This window comes from Lepidochelys kempii, chromosome 8 (genome assembly GCF_965140285.1).
Source record: "Lepidochelys kempii isolate rLepKem1 chromosome 8, rLepKem1.hap1, whole genome shotgun sequence".
In the NCBI taxonomy this organism is placed as follows: Eukaryota; Metazoa; Chordata; order Testudines; family Cheloniidae; genus Lepidochelys; species Lepidochelys kempii.
The window spans coordinates 35,361,168-35,381,997 of record NC_136387.1 but is presented as its reverse complement, the minus strand read 5'-3'; the positions used below and the strand labels follow the sequence as shown (position 1 = coordinate 35,381,997).

The following is a 20,830-nucleotide window of genomic DNA, read 5'->3' as shown; positions in this document are numbered from 1 at the left end:
TGAGTGATTTCTGGACCCAGGCTATAAATCACAACGCTGGTCTAAAAAGGATTGGCCCAGACCAGGAAAGAGTCTAGTCTGTGAAAGAAGCTTATTGGGACATCTCTGAAGGTGAGATTTGCCTGTATTCAGTTTCCTATTGTATTATGCTTAGACTTGCCTTGTTTGTTTTATTTTGTTTGGTAACTTACTTTGTTGTCTGTTCTTACTTGGAACCACTTAAATCCTACTTTTTGTACTTAATAAAATCACTTTTGCTTATTAATTAACCCTAAGTAAGTAATACCTGGAGGAGCAAACAGCTGGGCATATCTCTATCAGTGTTATAGAGGGTGGACAATTTATGAGTTTAACCTGTTTAAACTTTATACAGAGTAAAACAGATTCATTTGGGGTTTAGGCTCCCAGAAAGACTGAGTGCTGGGAAAGTCCCCATTAACTGAGAACCCCTGGGCTAAGTGAATCTTAGTTTCTGTGAACTGCAAGGGGGCATGGCCCAATCTCTTGGTCTGTGCTGTAGTTCACTGGTGTGTCTAGCTCAGCAAGACCGGAGTGAAGGGAAGCCTCCTCTGACAGGGGGGGTTTGTTCTCAGTGGTATCGCAGCAGATCTAGGGACACTCTAGAGGGATCAGAGTAGCAGCCGTGTTAGTCTGTATTCGCAAAAAGAAAAGGAGTACTTGTGGCACCTTAGAGACTAACAATTTATTTGAGCATAAGCTTTTGTGAGCTACAAGGAGTTTCTGTGGCCAAACCTGTCACACACGGAAAGTGTGACTTCCATGACCTCTGTGAATGATTTGCAGCCTTAATCATTTGCAAAGGCAGTTCTGGGGAACTAGCTAGCTCCTCTGTGTGTGTGTGTGTGTGCTTGTTTGTTTGTTTGTTTGGATAGCTTTAAAGTGGGCCATTGAAATGTAATGAACTGGAAAGCACATACCAGCCACGCCAAAAGCACCGTGCAGCCCCTGTGTGGCGTGCTCTTGCTGCAGCCTTGCCAATGGCACAGAGACCAGACGCCTTGCACGTGCCAACAGATGGGGCAGTTCTTAAAGTGATGGTGGAGAACAACACACTGGGACTTGGGGGTGCCCCAGGCATGGAGACTCCCAGGCACTTTAGCGAACTCAGCTGGAAACGAGGCAATGGGCCATACTGGACCGTGGAGTCAACAGGGGCAACGCCATTGACTTCACTCAGAGCTTCACCTGTTTTCACCAGGGTTCAGGTTGTCCCATCACACCTATAAACTTCAAGAAGGACCATTTGGATCCTGAGCCAGAAAGCAGAACCCTCAAAGTCTGGGGTGGTGGGATGCAGGGGTTTGGCACAGCTGTGGTCCAGGTGTGCACGGCAAATCTGGATTCGGATTCCAACCTCTGTCCCAACTCCACTGCAAGCCTTAGAGAGAGTTTGTAACCCATGGGTTGGTTTTAGCCCCTCCCTAATATGAAGCCCAGGGGCTGGTGGAGTGAACGAAACCCACCTCCCCAAAACAAGCCTCCTCCTAAGGGAACGACTGGCCTTTAGCCTTGTTCTGAAAGATGCCATGTTGTGTGTGGGGAAGACCCTGACTCCCATCTTCTATGTATAATTTTGGGAAGCCAGGCCCAGAGGTGGATTAAGGTTTTGTGGGGCCCTGGGCCAGAGCAAGTGGGGGCCTCCTTCCCAGCCCTTCCACCTGCGGACCTGCCCAAAGCCCCACACCATTCTGCCAATTCCCTGGCCCGCCCCTGTTCCACCCACAGTCCCGCCCCATTCTGCCCCCCCCACCCCTTCTTTGCTGCTTTCTGCCCCTCCCACACTGCGGCCCCAAGACCAGAGAAGCTCTGTCCCCCCGCCAAGGTCCCGGGGCTGCAGAGGGGTGTGAGAGCTCCCCAGCCCTGAGGCCGCGGCTTCCCCCACCACCCAGCTCTTCTCCCAGGGATGGAGTCAGGGCACTGGGGCTTCCCCCTGCCTTGCACTGCTGCCAGTGAGTGGGGTTGGGGCACAGAGATTTCCCCTGCCTCGGCACTTGTCTGCAGAGGGTGGGGCGCCCATTTTTCCGGGGTCCCCACAATTGGCCGGGGCCCCTGAGCACGGGCTCCATGGGCCTATTGGCTAATCCACCACTGCAGCCAGCCAGCCATGCCCATTTCATTCACTGTGACAGGGTAGAGGGCAGCAGAGCTGCCCGGCTAGCTGCTGCTGGAATGCTGCCAACCTCGATGGAAGCTTCTGGCTCCATCCCTACTCCCCAGCTGCTGCCACAAACAGCCTTGGGCTCTGTAATGCAGGGGCCTTGCCACCAGCCAGCCTAACTGTGGCAGAGACCCCAAGGGGCACAGGAGTGTTCCCCACCCCATGGCTGGGGAAGCACCCCTCTGCGCCAGTCCTGAGCTCTGTCAAAACACGGATGGTACCTCCGGGCAGGGAGGAGAGCCGGGGATGTCTCGGAGACTGGGATGCTGGTGGTAGGGGGCAGATAGTGCCAAAGGGACACCAGTGAGCAGAGCCCTGCAGGAGAAGGCACCTGCTTAGATGAGCCCTAAGCCATGCTGGGGCAAGCTTCTGGTCTGGCAGAGCACAGGGAGTCATCTCAGGTAACACCTTCCCTCGCAGCAGAACTACGGAGGGGTGCAGGAGCGGAGCTCGGCTGTCAGCCGGAGGGCAGCTGCGCCGCATGACCTGCAAAGCAGTGAGAGCTGCAGGGAGTAGCTCCCCTGCATGCTGCAGTCCTGGAGTCTGTGTGATCTCTGTGGCGAGCTCCTGCCCAGACCCTGAACTCCCAAGGTTCGCATGTGGGCATGCCTCAGTCCTGCAGAGATCCTCAGCCTAGGCTCTCAAATGAGATGTCTCAGGCCACAGCCGGGCTGGGAAATATGGTGAGTGAGAGCTGCATTTCCCAGGGTGTTTCGGTGGGAAGCGCAGGGATATGGGACCATTACAAACAAAAGGCCCCAGGCCTGCCATCACCTGACTGGGCCAAGGAACCATCCAACTAAACTAACCCCTTTTCCTCCATATGTTAGGGGGCTTATTCCTTCACCCACTTACTTCCCTGGTCCTTCTCGCATGAACAGAGAGCAACAATACCCGAAGTCCAAAGGTGCAAACAATTCGATGTTTATTGGGGTGAACTTCCAGCAAGCATGATTCCAGTTTCCTTCCTTAGTATCCTCCTTCCCAGCTCTGACACCACAGAGCCTTACACCTGTGTCCCTGTTCCCATTTCCCCCTTTAGCAAAACATGATTCCAATTTTCTTACCCCCATTCCCTGTTCCCATCTCCCCCTTTAGCAAAACATGATTCCAATTTTCTTACCCCCATTCCCTGCTCGCATTTCCCTCACCCACATGCCCATGCCCACCCCCACCCACACCCAGTCACTTCCTCATTGACTACAGATTATATAGTAAAACTTGAAAAGAAAAGGAGTACTTGTGGCACCTTAGAGACTAACCAATTTATTTGAGCATGAGCTTTCGTGAGCTACAGCTCACTTCATCGGATGCATACCGTGGAAACTGCAGCAGACTTTATATACATACAGAGAATATGAAACAATACCTCCTCCCACCCCACTGTCCTGCTGGTAATAGCTTATCTAAAGTGATCATCAGGTTGGGCCATTTCCAGCACAAATCCAGGTTTTCTCACCCTCCACCCCCCCACACAAATTCACTCTCCTGCTGGTGATAGCCCATCCAAAGTGACAACTCTTTACACTTGAGTTCTGCTTAGCTATACCTTAACCAATCATTTTCCTGAAATTTAACTAACCAATCCTAACATATTGTAACATGATTATGTAACCAATTATATCCCACCACCTTAATTAGTTTACACCCAGCAAAATTAATTATACAGCAGACAGGAACAATCACAGAACCAGACAGATTATACAGACAAACAATAGCAAAGTGGGAACTACAATGACAAGACAACACAGAAATGAGGATTTCACATCCCAGCTATTGATAAGTGAGTTCTTGCCAGACAGGATGCTATCAAACTAAGTTTCCTTTTACATTTTCTAGGCACTTCCCTTTCTCTGGAGGTGAAAGGAACTATCAGGACAGGATTGTATTCCTAACAGCCCGATAGCACCTTATTTCAGTGTGACTAGTTTGGAATGTGAGGATGTGACCGTTCGCTTCCCAGCTTATGGCTGCCTCTGCTGCTTAGCCAAAGGCCTTAGCCTAAGAACAGGGCCTCAGACTGTCACACTAAGAGAAGGCCCTTACACCGGCAGACAGTGATTTTGATTCTTTCTTTTATACCTCTAGAACTAGCCAAGCAATAAGAATACACCTAAATTCTTAAAGTACAGGCCTTTGCAGACAGGCCTGAATATCTATATCCTAACACCATACCTGAGAAATGTCCAGTCTGGGCTGGTTCTTCCTGAATCCAAACCTGTTCAGCCACCTGTAAGTTCCATGGGGGCTTCCTGACGGTCTGGGTAGAATTCAGAGCACAGAGTCCAGTGTTCCCCAGTCCTGCAGCTGGACAGGACACTCCTTGTCACAGAACTCAGCTCCAGAATTTATTTCATTTTTTAAAAATTATGTTTCTACCTCTTCCGGGTATGGAGTAACCCTTCCAAATGTGACCTATGCATCAAGCACTGCAGCATGAGCTGCCTGAGCATGCAGACAGCCTGCAACAATAGCTCTGTGAGGCACAAACTCCTCCCATTTGTCTCAGGATATTAACTCTGGTACATAATGATGATACTACAATGTCAACATTGTTAACGATTTCACCGTTCATTATGACAGCAGGAAATTCCAGCTGATGTTCTTAGCCAGGAAACAGTCTCCAGAATCTCCAGCTGCTTCTTACCCAGATGCTAAAACCTTCTGCTTCCCCATTGACAACTTCTAGCATGTGGTTGGCTGTTATCAATACAAAAATCTATGGCACGTTGAAAATGTTGGGGCACAGTGAAATAAACACAGCAACACTGGACTGGATCGGAGTCCTCGTCCATCTAGCCCAGAGTCCTGTCTCTGACAATGGCCAGTATCAACTGTTTCAGAGGAAGGTGTAAACCCCCCCACAAACAGCAGACAGGAAAATCTGCCCTCCAGGAAGGCCTCAGCTTAATCCCTAGGGGCTAGAGATTGAATGTAATACCCAAACGACACCAGTGTCTCCACTGAGTGCAGTGCTCCATTCACATTTAACTCTGCCCCAACCCTCTAGTTTGGTGCTTGCCTGAAGCTGCCCTAGCTGTGCACAGCTGGTGACCTTGCTGCAGAGTTTAGGCTCAGCAGGCCGCAGGGCTCACGCTGGCCTTGCCGAGCACTAAATCGCTGCTAATATTCATGCTGTAGCTCATAGGTGCTGACTCCGTGGGTGCTCCAGGGCTGGATCACCCATGGGGGAAAAATGGTGGGTGCGGAGCACCCACTGGCAACCCCCCCACCAGAACCTCCCCTTCACCCCCAGCGCCTCTTGCTCGCCGGCGGGCCCCGCAGATCAGCACCTCCCCCTCCTTCCCAGCACCTACCGCCTGCTGCGGATCAGCTGTTTTGCAGCGACAGGAGACACTGGAGGGCGGGGGGGGGGGGAGGAGTGAGGGTGCAGTGTGCTAGGGGGCAGAACAGGAAGAGGTGGGCCACAGTGGGGGTGGGAATAAGCAGGGTGGGGCTTTGGGGGGGAAGATGTGGAGTGGGCAGGGGCAGGGCCTGGGCAGAGCTGTGGGGAGCACCCCCCAGTAGATTAGAAACTTGGCGCCTATGCTGTAGCTTCCAGATGCTTCCCAGATATGAACCAGCTGGATCCCCATAGCACCCATGAGCTAGTGCAGAACTGAGCCAGATCAGCCTCTGCCAAGGCCCTGAGTCAGCAAAGCACTTCCCTTGAAAAGCGGGTGCTCAAGTGCCACTGAAGTTAAAGAGGCTTAAGCCCATGCATAAGTGCTTTGCCGAACAGGGACCTAGATCTGTGCATGCTGGAGTTGTCCCTTCCATGCAGAAGGGGTGCTCAGCCCCACCCTCCCAAGGAGCCTGCTCCATGCAGCATGGGGACAGGGGTGGCTAGACTGGGGTAAGGAGAATGCAAACCATCCCCCCCATCTTATCCAACCTTAGGATGTTCATTGTGTAGCTCTTCCCTCCCCCTGGCTCTGCTCCATTCAGAGGGACTCCATCCCAGTTCGCACACTCCACTGGGCCCACCCTGACAAGGGATGGGAGTAGGGGGACAGGCTGCCAGGGCGTTGTAGAGGCACAGGCCCTCTGCAGGGATATAGAGCTTGGTAAACTGGGCATAAGCAAACAATGTGTGTTTTAATATGGCTAAATGTCAATGTATACATCTAGGACCAAAGAATGCAGGCCACGTTTACAAGCCGGGGGACTCTATCCTGGGAAGCAGGTGTTAGGTGAGAAAAATTAAATATGAAGCAGTTATGCCAACCGAACCAAAGTCAGGCCAATAAAGGTTGCTGGGAAAGTCCCTGAACGAGATAAATAGAATAAAAGAATACTTGTTTAAGTTGCAGGGAGTAAGAAAAAAGGGGAGGCCTGCATTTTTGTACCAAATGTTCTGGGAACAGTTTGTTGAGATAGGAGGCACTGTTTTCCACTCCCTGTTTTTGTGCTTCAGACTAACAGCCGTGTTAGTCTGTATTCGCAAAAAGAAAAGGAGTACTTGTGGCACCTTAGAGACTAACCAATTTATTAGAGCATAAGCTTTCGTGAGCTACAGCTCACTTCCTCAGTGTTATGTCTGTTCTTAACTCCTTGTCTCCTGGTTGACACCCATACCGATAAGAAAGTTAGTGAAGCATTACAATTTGCTAAAAGTTATCTACAATAAGGGGTAGAAGTGCATGCATAATAAAGAGAGAGGATTTTAACTAACATAGGGGAGGGGTGGACTGCTTTATGAATAAATCTGTGACGCGACGGAACTGTCTATAAAAACCTATTAGTTTTACTTAGAGGCTGCTGGTTCTCTTTGGAGACGGGCTGCTCTCTATTGTTGTGTGCACTCCTCAATAAAGAGCTTTGTGTTCAGACCTTGCTGGTGTTGCCTGTCTCTCTCCGGTCAGACAACGAACCATGCCATCTGGGGATTGAGTCCTCGTCACAGGGACTCTGAAAAGCATTTGGGCTTCCTGGCAGATAATCAGCTGAATATGAGCTCCTAGTGCTACGCTGTAGCCAAAAGGGCTAATGTGATCCTGGAATCTCGAGCGGGAGCACAGAGGTTTTCACCTTAGTATTTGGCACTGCTGGAATCCCATGTCCAGTTCTGGTGCCCACAGTTCAAGTAGGATGCTGATAAATTGTGGAGGATTCAGAGAAGAGCCATGAGAATGATTAAGGAATAGACAACATGCTTTATAGTGACAGACTCAAGGAACTCAATCTATTTAACTTGACAAAGAGGTGACTTGATTACAGTTTATAACCCTCAGGTGGGGGATCGTTGGGGAGACTTTCTCCTACAATAGCCTTTACCCCAGCAGTGGGTGCTCGCACCCATGATGGGCACTTTTCCCATACACAGTCACCCTCTGAGATAAGCAGCAGAAGTAAATTACTCAAGGCTAACGTCAGAGGCAGGATTAGAACACAGGACCTCCCGGCTGCTAACCTTGTGCTTAGCCCACTAGGTAACACCACCAAAGCACTGGTATTGTTGTTACACAAATAGATACCATAAAGAAGCTATGTAAGCACACAGCAAACTGGGCCCGCTGTGTACATTTATTGCTGTTCACCTCCAGCCTGAGAAGAGTTCCCTGACAAAAATGCTGCCAAGGTTTCCTTTGCATTCAGTAAACTATGTCTCATATCCTTTTAAACCATAATGGGCGAAAACAGAGTTCCATGGCATGAGCTCTCCTGTGGATTCAGTCTGTTTCCTTCTATTATTTAACAGGAAGTTCCAAAAGAATCAACCCAGGCCAGCAAATTTCTCCTCGCACCTCTTTCACTCACAGTATGGATAGAGCAGGCTGTGCAGGCACAAGTTACCGAGAAGATGCTGGCCCTGAATATCCATCTGCTCTTGTGGGTATTTGGCTGCGTTCATTTTATAGGTAAGGCAATTAAATCACACTGCAGAGGGGAGGGGCAGATTTTAAAAAGAGGTTGGCTCCCATTTAGGCAGCTACAAGAAGTGTCTGTCTTTTCAAATGTTCCCAACCCCCAGCAGGTCCAATTGAAAATCTCAGAATCTGTTTAAGTGCTTATATTGGGAGATCAGCTCTTTAGAAAATCTGGCCATGTTAGCACTTGTAAAGTTTATTTCAGAGGGATCACACTGGGATAAAAGAACGCCTATCTTGTGATAACGTAGGGACATTGAGGTGGTTTATAGTATTTAATACACCACTTTGGTATAGAGATAGTTGCTAGAACTACTGCATTTTGAAATGTGCAAAATATTATTGTCCTGTAAAGTATTTTGCCCCTTCCTCTTGATTGTTCATTTCCTGTAGCTGTAAATACAAATAATGTAGGGCTGTGGACAAAACACTGAAATAAGAACATGAATCCCCATCCTTATCCAACTGAAGTTTTGGAAGCAGACAGAGATTTAATATTCCAGATTTTAACTGTTTGTTAACACCTGATGTTTGGATGCAGGGGCAGAGCAAGTGTTAATCCAGAGTCAGCGATTAATGTTTTGAAGTGTGGCCTGCTGCTTTTCCCTTTGTTGTAGGCAAGCGGGGCGTGTGTTGTATTGACAGAGTGTGGAGTAGCTGTGTTTGTTTCTCTATTTAACTGGAGGCAGTAGAAGGGACTGCAAAGTTACTTACTGCTGTTTCTATAATAAAAAAAAACAAACTCTTCCTGCATTTTTTGGATGAGAGGTTTTCCTTATATAACGAAACCATATGAAAAGTTGTCCATGAGGCCGAGGAATTGCAGTGTGGTGAGAATAGGGTTTACAGCATGCAGATCAGAAAGCCGAGAATAAGCCTGTGCAGGTCACACAGAATAATGCTATTGACTCTTCAGTTGCTAGCTGTTCATTTATCATGTCATTCTCAGGAGCAAGAGCCTATGTCTTTGAAATTATATCCAGATGATGACTAGACCAAATTCATCCCAGATGTAACACCCCTGGCTTCAGGGGAAGAAGGGATTTTTGCCCAGTAACTAGGTAAATGATTTTAACCGAATTAGAGGGGTTCCTTAGTATGCTATTAAGCTTTCTAGCAGTTCTGGAGAAGTTGGCCTCTCAGCAACAATGCTGGTTATTCCACAGAAACCTCTCCTGTGGCTTGACAGACCTGCCGTGTCACCCAGCTCTCCAGCTGCATTTTGGATCCCTTGGCTGGTATTTAAACTCAAATCCACCTGCCTGTTTACTTCTCTCCAGAAGGCCTGTATTCTTGGACTACCTCCCCGGGCTTATCCACCGTGTTGGGAGGCACTCTGGCCGAGTAGGTAGGGGCCTCAATTAAGTCAGGACACCTGAGTTCTACTCCTGTCACCTTAGGTAAATCTCTGTGCTGGTTTCCCTTTGTCTGTTTAACGAGTACACTCATTTTAAGTTTGTAGGGTTTACTGTAGGATTCAGTTACGGCCTCTGGTCAGCAGCCGGCCATTTAATATGTTGGCATATTTTGTCTCACTCTGTTATTCTTCCATTGATATGACCGTTCAGAATGTAACTCTTCCGGCTTGTCAGTTTTAATTTCAGAGCAAATTCATACGGATGTGTGTGCTGCACTTTATTTCAGTTCCCTCGCAGCTGGTGAAAGGGTCTCTGTGTGACGGCTATATGAGGCTTAGCGCAAATGGCAGAGGACTGAGAGCAGTGCTGTTTGTCATCAGATACTCATCAGCTTGCAGGGGGCAGCTCAGTTCTGCTTTTGAAACAAAGATACCACAGAAGAGCTGTATGTACCAGTATAGGAGGGTGGGAATACCATGGGGAGAGAGACTGTGCTTAGCATGTCACAAGAGTATATAACTAAAAAGTCCTGGGAGGACGTGAAAGAAGATCAGGAAAAAATTCCTAGCAGTGAAATGTATTAGATGGTGGCCTATGCTCCTGAGGAGAAATGGTGGCAACCCCATTGCATGGGCCATTGCAAACTGGGCTGAACAGTCTGGGGAACAATATGTTGCTGGCCAAGGGAGCAGTGTGGGGGACAGGAGGAGTTAAAGCTAGTTTTAGGCTATGTCTACACTACAACCTAGGGCTGTGGTTCCCCTTCTCGTGTACATAGACATATTTGTGCTAGTTCTCATCGAGCTAGCGTGGGTGTAAATAGCAGTTGTCATAAATATAAAGGGAAGGGTAAACACCTTTTAAATCCCTCCTGGCCAAAGGAAAAACCCTTTCACCTATAAAGGGTTAAGAAGCTAAGACAACCTTGCTGGCACCTGACCAAAATGACCAATGAGGAGACAAGATACTTTCAAAGCTGGAGGGGGGTAAACAAAGGTTCTCTCTGTCTGTGTGATGCTTTTGCCGGGACCAGAGCAAGAATGCAGGTCAGAACTCCTGTAAAGAGTTAGTAAGCAATCTAGTTAGAGATGCGTTAGATTCTGTTTTGTTTAAATGGCTGATAAAATAAGTTGTGCTGGATGGAATGTATATTCCTGTTTTTGTGTCTTTTTGTAACTTAAGGTTTTGCCTAGAGGGATTCTCTGTTTTGAATCTGATTACCCTGTAAGGTATTTACCATCCTGATTTTACAGAGGTGATTCTTTTACTTTTTCTTTAACTAAAATTCTTCTTAAGAACCTGATTGCTTTTTCATTGTTCTTAAGATCCAAGGGTTTGGGTCTGTGCTCACCTATGCAAATTGGTGAGGATTTTTATCAAGCCTTCCCCAGGAAAGGGGGTGTAGGGCTTGGGTGGATTTTGAGGGGGGAAAGACGTTTCCAAGCAGGCTCTTTCCCTGTTATATTTGTTAGACGCTTGGTGGTGGCAGCAATAAGGTCCAGGGACAAAAGGTAAAATAGTTTGTACCATGCCAAGTAGGTATCAACTGGTTTTACCATGTTTGTACTTGGCATGGCTCAGCCATGCCTCTGCTCCTGCCACCCTTCCTCCTGCAGCTAGTAGGGTTACCACGTGGCTGGTATTTGACCAGCCTGGCCATTTTTTTATGGATTTGCCAGTTACCAGAAAAATAATTTAATCTGCCAGGTTTTCTTTTCCGTGGGTCTAGAGATTTACATTATTATCACAATGCACTGGGGTATCGAATGTTCAAAGTGTCTATATCCAGCTAAAGGTGCTGCAGTGTTCCCACTTCTGTAGTTTAAGTGATAACAGATCTAAACTGTTGAAAATACAGCAGCTGGCTGCCCACCAACACGCAAGCGCACGGTGCAGGTGTGTGAGAGAGGGTTTGAGTCACAGGAGAGTGAGGAGACGTGCAATGTTACCAGTCTCGTCTATATATAAGATCTCTCTAGAAACTATAAGTGGCTGTTGAAAGGGCGGGGATCACAGAGTTGCCTTGTGGTTGGGGTTGTGGCGGGCCTGACTTGCGGGTGGGTGCATTTCAAAGGTGGTAACTCTAGCAGCTACACTGGCTGGCGCACTGAGAGTTCGTGCGAGTATGTCTGTGTATGCGCCAGGGGAATCACAGCCCGGCTCATAGTATAGTGTCCCACTGGCAGGTGCCTTAGCTCACTGCACTGCCAAGGGGGACCACATTCAGATCCCAGCTGTTGCTCTCCAAAGCTGCTGCAGAGGCCTTCTCTGCCTCCCTGGGTGGGAGCTCCCAGGGTTATTCCCTGGCCATCATCATGACCCACAGGCCTCGAACGTGAGTCCACAGGAGCAGCCACGCTGCAACCCTCCACTTGGCAGCCTGCTGACCTGGGACCCATGAAGCCCAGCCCCAGTTTGAGGCTCCGCCCCTGATACCCCCTTGGCAGAGTCCCAGAGCAGCCATTGGACTGCTGGCCCTATTTAAGCCAGCAACAGGAATGGAAAGCTGTCAGAACAACTGGGATCATAGAATCATAGAATATCAGGGTTGGAAGGGACCTCGGGAGGTCATCTAGTCCAACCCCCTGCTCAAAGCAGGACCAATCCCCAACTAACCCAATCCCTGCTCAAAGCAGGACCAATCCCCAGCTAACCCAATCCCTGCTCAAAGCAGGACCAATCCACCCTACTCTGGACTGTGTACCTTGTGCCTCCTGCTCCTGCTTCCCCGGCTTGACTTCCTGGCATCCTGACCTGCCTTGGCTCTGAACCTCTGACTTATGGGTCTGATCTCTGGTTTGTCTCCTGCCTCTGACCCCCTGGTATCCCAACTCAGTTTGACTCTGGTTACCGACTTGTAGTTCTGATCTCCAGTCTCTCTTCGGCTTCTGACCTCCCAGTATTCTGAGCCAGCTGACTCCCAACTTTGGACTCCAGCTCCAACCACTATGTCTGGCTGTCCACAACCCAGCCCTGACAGCCACCCCCTTTGACCAACACAGCAAGATCCTCCTCCACTCCTTGATCAAAAAAGCCAGGCCAGTCTGACGCGTAGAAGGAAGGGGGAGGGTGAAAAACAGGAGGATCCCAGGAGAACCACCTTTCAAAAACTTTGCTTACTAAGCAGATCTTCCTGAACTAGTCTAGCTCCCGCCCACACATCATTACAGTACATGCTTCAAGTTCCCCAGAGGACTCTTCAGGGAACTTCTGAAAACTGTTAGCAACGACCTGCAGGCTGTGCATCCAGGAATCCTGTTGTGTCACGGTAGCTGAGTCAGCAGCAGGTGTCCTTACGGGAAATAGTTCCAGTAACTGAATACCAGCACATCTCTGCTTTGAAAGTGGATCTTTGCTGTAACCCCAAGCCCGGAGCTGGCAGAAGGACTATGTCCTGTACACACCATAAGCAAGAGGCATCACTGCTGAGGCTTAGCCTCAGGGCCAGGTGGTCCAACCTCTAAGATTTGCTGGCTGTAAACCACGGGTGGACAAACTTTGTGGCCTGAGGCCACATTGGAGTTGCAAAACTGTATGGAGGGCCGGGTAGGGAAGGCTGTGCCTCCCCAAACAGCCTGGCCCCTGCCCCTCCCACTTACTGCCCCCCTCAGGATCCCCAACCCATCCAATCCCCCCTGCTCCTTGTCCCCTGACCGCCCCCTCCGAGGACTCCCCACTCCAACCGCTCCCCTGGGACCCCACCCCCTTTCCAAGCCCCCCTGTCCCCTGACTGTCCCAATCCCTATCCACACCCCTGGACTCCCATGCCTATCCAACCCACCCTGTTCCCTGTCCCCTGACCCATCCAATGGCCCCTGGTGTTTATCCCCTGACTTCCCCATCCTGGGAACCGCCACCCCTAACCACCCCCCCCGGGACCCCAGCCCCTATTCAACCCCCCCCCGCTCCCTCTCCCCTGACTGCCCCCCCGGGTGTCCTTGCACCTTATCCAACCCCACAGCTCCCCACACCTTTACCATACCACTCAGAGCGGCAAGACTGGCAGCCGTGCTGCCCGGCCACAGCCAGCCATGCCACCGTGCTGCCCAGAGCGCTGGCGGCATGGCGAGCTGGGACAGCAGGGGAGGGGCTGGGGCTAGCCTCCCCAGCTGGGAGCTCAGGGGCCGGGCAGGATGGTTCCGCGGGCTGGATATGGTCCGCACGCCGTAGGTTGCCCACCTCTGCTGTAAACCATGCAAGAGACTGGCTGGGACAAGCTTAACTCGGCTGCTGCTGTCTTGGTGAGATGGACCCCCCGCCCCTTTGGCTCATGTGGTAGAGCTGCTGCTTATGAACTAGGAGGGTCCTGGCTGGAGCCTTGCTGGCAATAACCTGCAGGGTATGCACTAAGGGCACACACAGATGGCTTGGCAGAGGGGTTAAATCCAGCCTAGTGTCTGAGCACCACATGCCTGTGGTAGTCTTCAAGGTTAAGGACAACATGGTGACATTCAGGGATCAGAGCCGAGAACACAAGAGTGGCAGAGATCTCTTAGATCTCATCTCCAGTGCAGGATTGTTTCCTCTAGCTAGATAGTGCTTTGACCAAGGGAGAGCACGTGGCCTTTCCAGGTCCATCTGCATCTCTGTCTAGCATCTCTAGCCTAGGAAGGCTGCGGGTGCTTGGTACACCAGACTGCGTCTTGCAGTAGTTGTGAGATGACCACACTTTTCAAGCACTTGGCCACCTGGCCTCCAGCCCTATACCTCGCCGGGCAGCCACGTGGCTAGTTGTAGGGTTTGATGCACTGCTCAGCTCCTGCGTTTAGGGGGGTGCTTCCATCTTTACACTGATGTTCTGGTGAATAGTTTTATTTTTGGATTAGACCCAGCAACTGTGTGGGGCAGTCAAGTGACTGGGGCGCCCTGATCCAGTAGCAGTGAAGGAAGAGGCATGGAATGTCACAATAAGAATTCTCATCCAAGATTCCCCAGAGTCTGGGGGTTTCCAGGCTGGGGGACTGGTCCAGGCCCATCTTGACAAGAAACAAGCGTGGCCTGCAGAGCCCTGGGACTCTACCATTGCACATGTGCTAGAGATGCAGACTGGGGCACGGAACTGGCTGCTACTGGAGTGACATCCACAGGAGCAAAGGTCCTCAAGCAACAGGAGAAATCATAGATCACTTTCTTGGGGTTGTGTGGCCCTAAAGCTAATGGCTGTGAATTACAGACCCAGTAACTGGAATGTTTAGCCCATTTTATGTTTATGTTTACACCATCTGTCAGGGGTGTACAGACCCATCCTACCACAGGAACTAAGGGGTTAACGGGCAGGTTAGACATATCCAGCTGGGGGATAAGAGGCTGCAACTCAGAGGAGAGGGCAGGCTACTAGAGACCCAAGGTACAGAGAGGAGCCACCCTGAGCAACAACCTGGCAGGAAGTCAGACCCTCACCAGGGGAGAATCAGAGAATGTGAGTCTGCAAAGGGCCTATGCGAGAGGGGAGATGGGAGGCAGCAAGGAATTGTGGGGAGCTGGTCCCAGCTTCTTAACGTAGGGTCCTGGGACTGGAACTCGGGGGGGGGGGGATTCCCTTGCCAGCACACCCCCAGCAAAGGGGATAGTAAAATCCAGAGGACACTGCAGGGGCCTGAGATTATTGGGCTCCAGTGTATCAGACTTCTTACTGCCCCGGAAGGGGAGAGACTATAAATAACCTGGCTGCAGTCATAAGAGGAATCTCCTCTGGCATGGAGACAAATGATTGTGGGTGGGGTGTGGGAAACTGAGGCAGGGTCACTGTGATGATGTGTGTGCACTGTGGTGAGAGGGTGCTGGCTGGCAAAGGCACCTCTGGACAGTACTTGAAAGGCCTGGATTGAACTTTTGGGTTAGAGAGCTGGGTGGAACTTTGCATGAGCCACCTGTGCGCTGACACTTGGCTTCTCATGGGCAGCGCATTCATCGTACTCCCCAGGCAGGCCAAGCAGCAGGAAGCAAAGAGGCCTGGCAGCCTTGCAGACCAGCCAGCCTGAACAGTAGGAGCAGTGTGTGCCCCCACCCCAGCAGCAGCCGTAAGGTGAGCCTGGGGAAGGGGACAGTGAATCCTTTGTCTCCGTGATGTGGAACAGGAAGCTAGTAACCTGGATGACTGGACTTGCCCCCTGCCTTCTCCCCCTTCCTCCTGCCTTTGCCTAATCCCGATGTAAGGGACCACAGCACAGCTATGTCCCAGCACATTCCTTAGTGCAGGCAGACTGAGGCTGCTCTCAGATGGAAGCCGGTGAAAGTGTTTACACAACTTCCCAGGGAGTGAAATGGATGAGTTCAGACAGGCCTGCTTCATCAGATACTTTCCCTTCCTCCCTCAGCTTTGGCCAGGAAGAACAGGGTGCTCAAGAAATGTAAGGGAAAGGAATTGGAATTACAAAAATCCACCCCGCACCATCTCCCTGCCCAAACCCAAACCCTAACCCTAAGGGTGGGAGTTAATGCCGGGCCAGGCAAAATAAAATGAGGGGAAAAAAACAAACGCAAGTCTCCAGGAGAGAGCACAATGTATGTTTTCCCTGTAACATGCTGCAGCAGCTCTGAGAACAAAATGGCAGCCAGCCCTGATGCCAGCAGACTCCTTTGAAATTTAAAAGTGCAGTACAAAGAGAAAGTTTTGTACAAAATAACTAGTAGCTGAAAACCTGTATTATTGCACTGGTGTAGCAACTGGGCCAAGTAATCCATCATGTGTGCAGTCTCCCTCATAGAACCAATGAAACTGTTGCATGAAAATTAGCCGTAGAGTAAAGAGGCTGATTGGTTGAGTACCTCTAATATCACAAGAGTCTAGAAAAACAACAAGGAGTGTGGTGGCACCTTAAAGACTAACAGATTTATTTGGGCATAAGCTTTCATGGATAAAAAACCCACTTCTTCAGATGCATGGTTTTTTACCCATGAAAGCTTATGCCCAAATAAATCTGTTAGTCTTTAAGGTGCCACTGGACTCCTTGTTGTTTTTGTGGATACAGACTAACACAGCTACTCCCTGATACTTGACAACGGTCTAGGACTCTTGGCACAGCCTAGATACATGCCTTGCTGCAACTGTACACTGCAAAGGTGTAATTCATAAAGTCAAAATGGCTGAGAACTTAAAAACTGGACCGTACCAGACCATGAAATCCTGGTGATTGACCCTGGGGATAATCTGAACAAAGAGTGCTCTCAGACATGCTTGTACCCGTTCTATCGCTTCACCCTGAGTCAACAGACAGTCCAGACTTCAGAATGACACATAGACAGGTGACAATCCTGGAATCTTATTAGCTAGAAATGCACCCTTTTCGGAGTGAACAGTGTCAGAACCCTGCACGATAGCTCTGTTCGTGGATAACGCTTGGGTTAGACAATAGCCATCAGCTAGCTAGGCTGGGAGCCTGCAGTGGGTTTCTGGTCCCAGCCTGAACAGAAGTTTTTCTCAGCCTATTTCACTCAAGCATGGCAAGCAGCAGATCCTTCCCCAGGCCAATCCCAGACAGACCCAAGAGGCCGAGAGCACCACTGCCATGGAAACCTAGAGCAAACACACCATTTTCCAAACAGAGGTGTCCTTAGGAAACTGGAAGCACTAGTAGGGCAGGGGATCTCCTGGCAGCAGTCAGGGACCTATTCTGAGGACACTGCTTCACAGAACGGATCTGTTTTGCTTGGACAGCTGACAATGTTAAGGAATGTTGGCATGGGGCGGACAAACGCAGGAGGCAGCTCTCCTAGGCCCAGACTTGAGGTTGGCGCTGGAGGGAAGCACATGCCCATGATTCACTGCTAGCTACTTGACTCAATGGAATTGGCAAAACAGGATTAAACAAATACCGTAACATGACTGTCCCGTCCCACACGTGCCACTTCCCCGCATTGTTTGGCTTTCGGCTTGCTGCTTTTTTTTTTTCTTCTTTTTTTTTTTTTTAAGAGTCAAATGGTTTTTAATTGACTTCCCATAGAACACTGATCTGTCTCCAGTATGAGCAGCTAGAAAGCAAACCCAGTGAGTAGTGAACAAATGAGAACCAACCAGCCCACTGCTAGGAACATGGAGTTGTGGTTAAAGCTCTTGATTGGGACTCAGGAGATCAGGGCTCAATTCTTGCCTCTGCTGTCAACTTACTGTGTGACCTTGGGCGAGTCACTTGATCTCTCTAGGTCTCAGCCCCCTGTCTGGGAACTGGGGACAATACTTCTTCCTTTCTCCTCCGCACGTTCTGCGTTAGATGGCAGACTCCTTGGGGCTAGCACTTTCTCTTACGATGTGTGTAGAACCGTAGAAAGGTAGGACTGGAAGGGACCTCGACAGGTCATTAGTCCAGTCCCCTGCACTGAGGCAGGACTAAGTAGAACATTCATGACAGATGTTTGTCTAACCTATTCTTAAAAAGCTCCAGTGATGGAGATTCCACAACCTCCCTGGGCAATTTGTTCCGGAGCTTAACTACCCTGACAGGTTTCAGAGTAGCAGCCGTGTTAGTCTGTATTCGCAAAAAGAAAAGGAGGACTTGTGGCACCTTAGAGACTCTAAGGTCTTAGAGTCTCTAAGGTGCCACAAGTCCTCCTTTTCTTTTTACCCTGACAGGAAGATTTTCCTAATGTCTAACCTGAATCTCCCTTGCTGCAATTTAAGCCCATTGCTTCGTGTCTTCTTCTCAGTGGATAAGAAGAATAACTTAGCACCCGTCTCTTTATAACAACTTTTATGTACTTGAAGACTGTTATCGTGACCCCCCTCAGTCTTCTCCTCTCCAGACTGAACAACCCATTTTTTTTTCCCCAATCTTTTCTTGTAGGTCAGGCTTTCTAGACCTTTAATCTTTTTTTTTGTTGTTGTTGCTGTCCTGTGGACTTTCCCCAATTCGTCCACATCTTTCCACAGTATGGTGCCCAGAACAAGACACAGTACTCCAGCTGAGGCCTTATCAGCGCGGCATAGAGCGGAAGAATTACATCTCGTGTCTTACTTAAAACATTCCTGCGAATACAACCCAGAATGATGCTCACTTTTTTTTTCTTTTGCACAACACGATTACATTGTTGACTCCTATTTAGTTCTAGTGGATCATAAACCCGCAGATCCTTTCTGCAGTACTACTTCCTAGGCAGTCATTGCCTCTAATTTTTCCTATCCATGTGCAGAATGAATTTTGTTATGTGCACCAATATGGAGCTGATGTGTGGCAGGGATGGGGCTGAAGGGTTTGGCGTGTGGGAGGGGTCTCAGGGATGGGGCAGAGGGTTAAGGTGTGGGGGGTGAGGGCTCCAGCTGGGGGTGCGGGCTGGGGATGAGGGGTTTGGGGTTCAGGCTGCCCCGGAGCTGGATCAGTTTAAACTCAGGCTGTGTATAGAAAAAATTCTTTTCTCTGCTTGTCTCTGAAACCCCAGTATGAACTAGTCTCTGCAAGCTCCCCCAGCTGACTGTACTTCTCTGAAGTTGTTTACAGCCTGAATGATTCCTGCAATCAGCTCCCATTCTGTTTAATGCCTGGAGGAGCTGTGGTAGCCCTCCTTCCCATAGAATTATAGGACTAGGAGGGACCTCGAGAGGTCAGCTAGTCCAGTCCCCTGCACTCGTGGCAGGACTAAGTATTATCTAGACCAGAGGTTCTCAAACTGTGGTCTGTGGACCACCAGTGGTCCACGAGCTCCCTTCAGGTGATCCGCAGATGGCTCTCTCTGAGGTGCGCGGCTGTATACAAGAGAATGAAGGGCCACCCACCTCATTAATGGAGCCACGCATGGAGAAGATGCACATGTACAGTGAGGTGGTGGCCTTGGGGGAATAAGGGATAGGTGGGAGGGGGCAGTGGGGTGAGAAGAGTGGGTGGGGGGAATTTGGGACATGCCAGGCTGCGGCAGCCAGAGAAAGAGGCGACTTTCCCCAGCTCCAGGGCTGTGGCTGCCAGGGAGAGACGGCCCTCCTTCCCAGCCTCATCTCTGTGGCTGCTGTGGTGGGGGAGAGAGGGCACATCCATCACTTTAGAAAAATAACACTACTGATATTAAAATATGAGTTGTGTGCTTTTATTTGTAGGACAAAGAAATTTTTTTTTTTATATAGCACTTTTATCCAAAGTGCATGACAATAGTTAGCTAACGATACAAACATTTGGAAAGATCATTAAGTGGTCCGCAGGAAAAAAAGTGACAACCACTGATTTAGACCATCCCTGACAGGTGTTTGTCTAACCTGCTCTTAAAAAATCTCCAGTGATGGAGATTCCACAATCTCCCTGGGCAATTTATTCCAGTGCTTAACCACCGTGGAGTTGCCTACAATCCATGGCCCTCAGTGATATATAAACTTAAAACAATATGGTCCCCAAAGTCTAAGATCCTGCATGTGGTTTCACTTGCTGTGACAGATATTAACTACAAAAATTATATACAGGATTCCACCCATCAAATTAAATTCTACTTAGCAGAATCTCCACCTGCAGCTTCAATGAGAGAGAGGATTTTCCCTCATTGCCATCATAAACTGTTCTTTACTGTTACTGTGTGCTGTTTAGAAAGATCCGCTATGTTTCACCCAAGGAGTGCATATCAACATTTTTGAAAATTGGGTCACTTAAGTGGCTAAATAATTTAGAAAGTGTTGTAGCAACCAGGCAAGGCACTAACAAACTTCAACAGGACTTTATTTTTAAAGTGGAAACCTCTTTACCAAGCTGCTGCTGCACCCTCGGTAGCTCTCACTCCGCCTCCTCAACTTCCCCCTCCCCGCTTCCTGTCTTCTGTCCTTTCAGACTCCCAACAGCCCGTGCTCCCAGTTCTAATAATTACAAGCAGCATCTAAACACCACATTCCCTCCTCTCTTAAGAAACTCTCCCAATAAAATAAACATTCTTGTTCTAATCACAGGAACAAATATGAAACAAGACACTATACTGTTGGCAGAAATATTACACTGAAAACACTGTAGATACTACATAACATAGTCTCTAGTCCAGACAGGTGGTCGTCTGGGTCTGACAGGCAGTCTCTCAAGCCCTGGTTCCAGTATAATGTCTTGTTGTGTTGATACTACGGTGAAGTCATCCAATGCAGACTGGGTGTTCGCCTAATCTCCTCTTGGTGCATAGGCAGGTGCAAGATAAGAAGCATTCCATACCTGCCCATCAGAAGGGATGTAAAGTCCCTTCTTCTCTGATTTTAAGAGGAGCTGTGAATTTATGGTCCCCTTTATGTAAAATTCCAGATTTTCGTATTCTAACAAAGGAACCACACTCAAACTTTGGTTCCTTAGCAGCCTACCGCTTGTCTGTGAAAGCCTTCTACTTTGCTTGGTTCTGTTCAACTGTTTTTCTCACATCATCCTCGATTGGGGCATCAGGTCATGCCTTTAACAATCCAGCAATGTTCAGTTTAGTATTCATCTGTTTCCCATGCAGTAACTCTGCAGGTGATCTTTGCATTGTGGCATGTTGTGTAG

The 20,830-nt window shown here is 49.2% G+C and overlaps 1 protein-coding gene across 3 annotated transcripts in view; it reads left to right on the top strand.

Moving 5' to 3' along the window:
- The first annotated feature begins 7,944 nt into the window (after positions 1 to 7,944).
- Positions 7,945 to 20,830, top strand: part of ECSCR (endothelial cell surface expressed chemotaxis and apoptosis regulator) — a 48,812-nt gene continuing 35,926 nt past the window's right edge. For all 3 annotated transcript variants that reach the window (XM_073356028.1, XM_073356029.1, XM_073356027.1), the window contains exon 1: positions 7,945 to 8,040. In XM_073356028.1, coding sequence (XP_073212129.1) covers positions 7,983 to 8,040 — 58 coding nt within the window. In that variant the 5' untranslated portion in view covers positions 7,945 to 7,982. The remainder of the gene's footprint in view (positions 8,041 to 20,830) is intronic.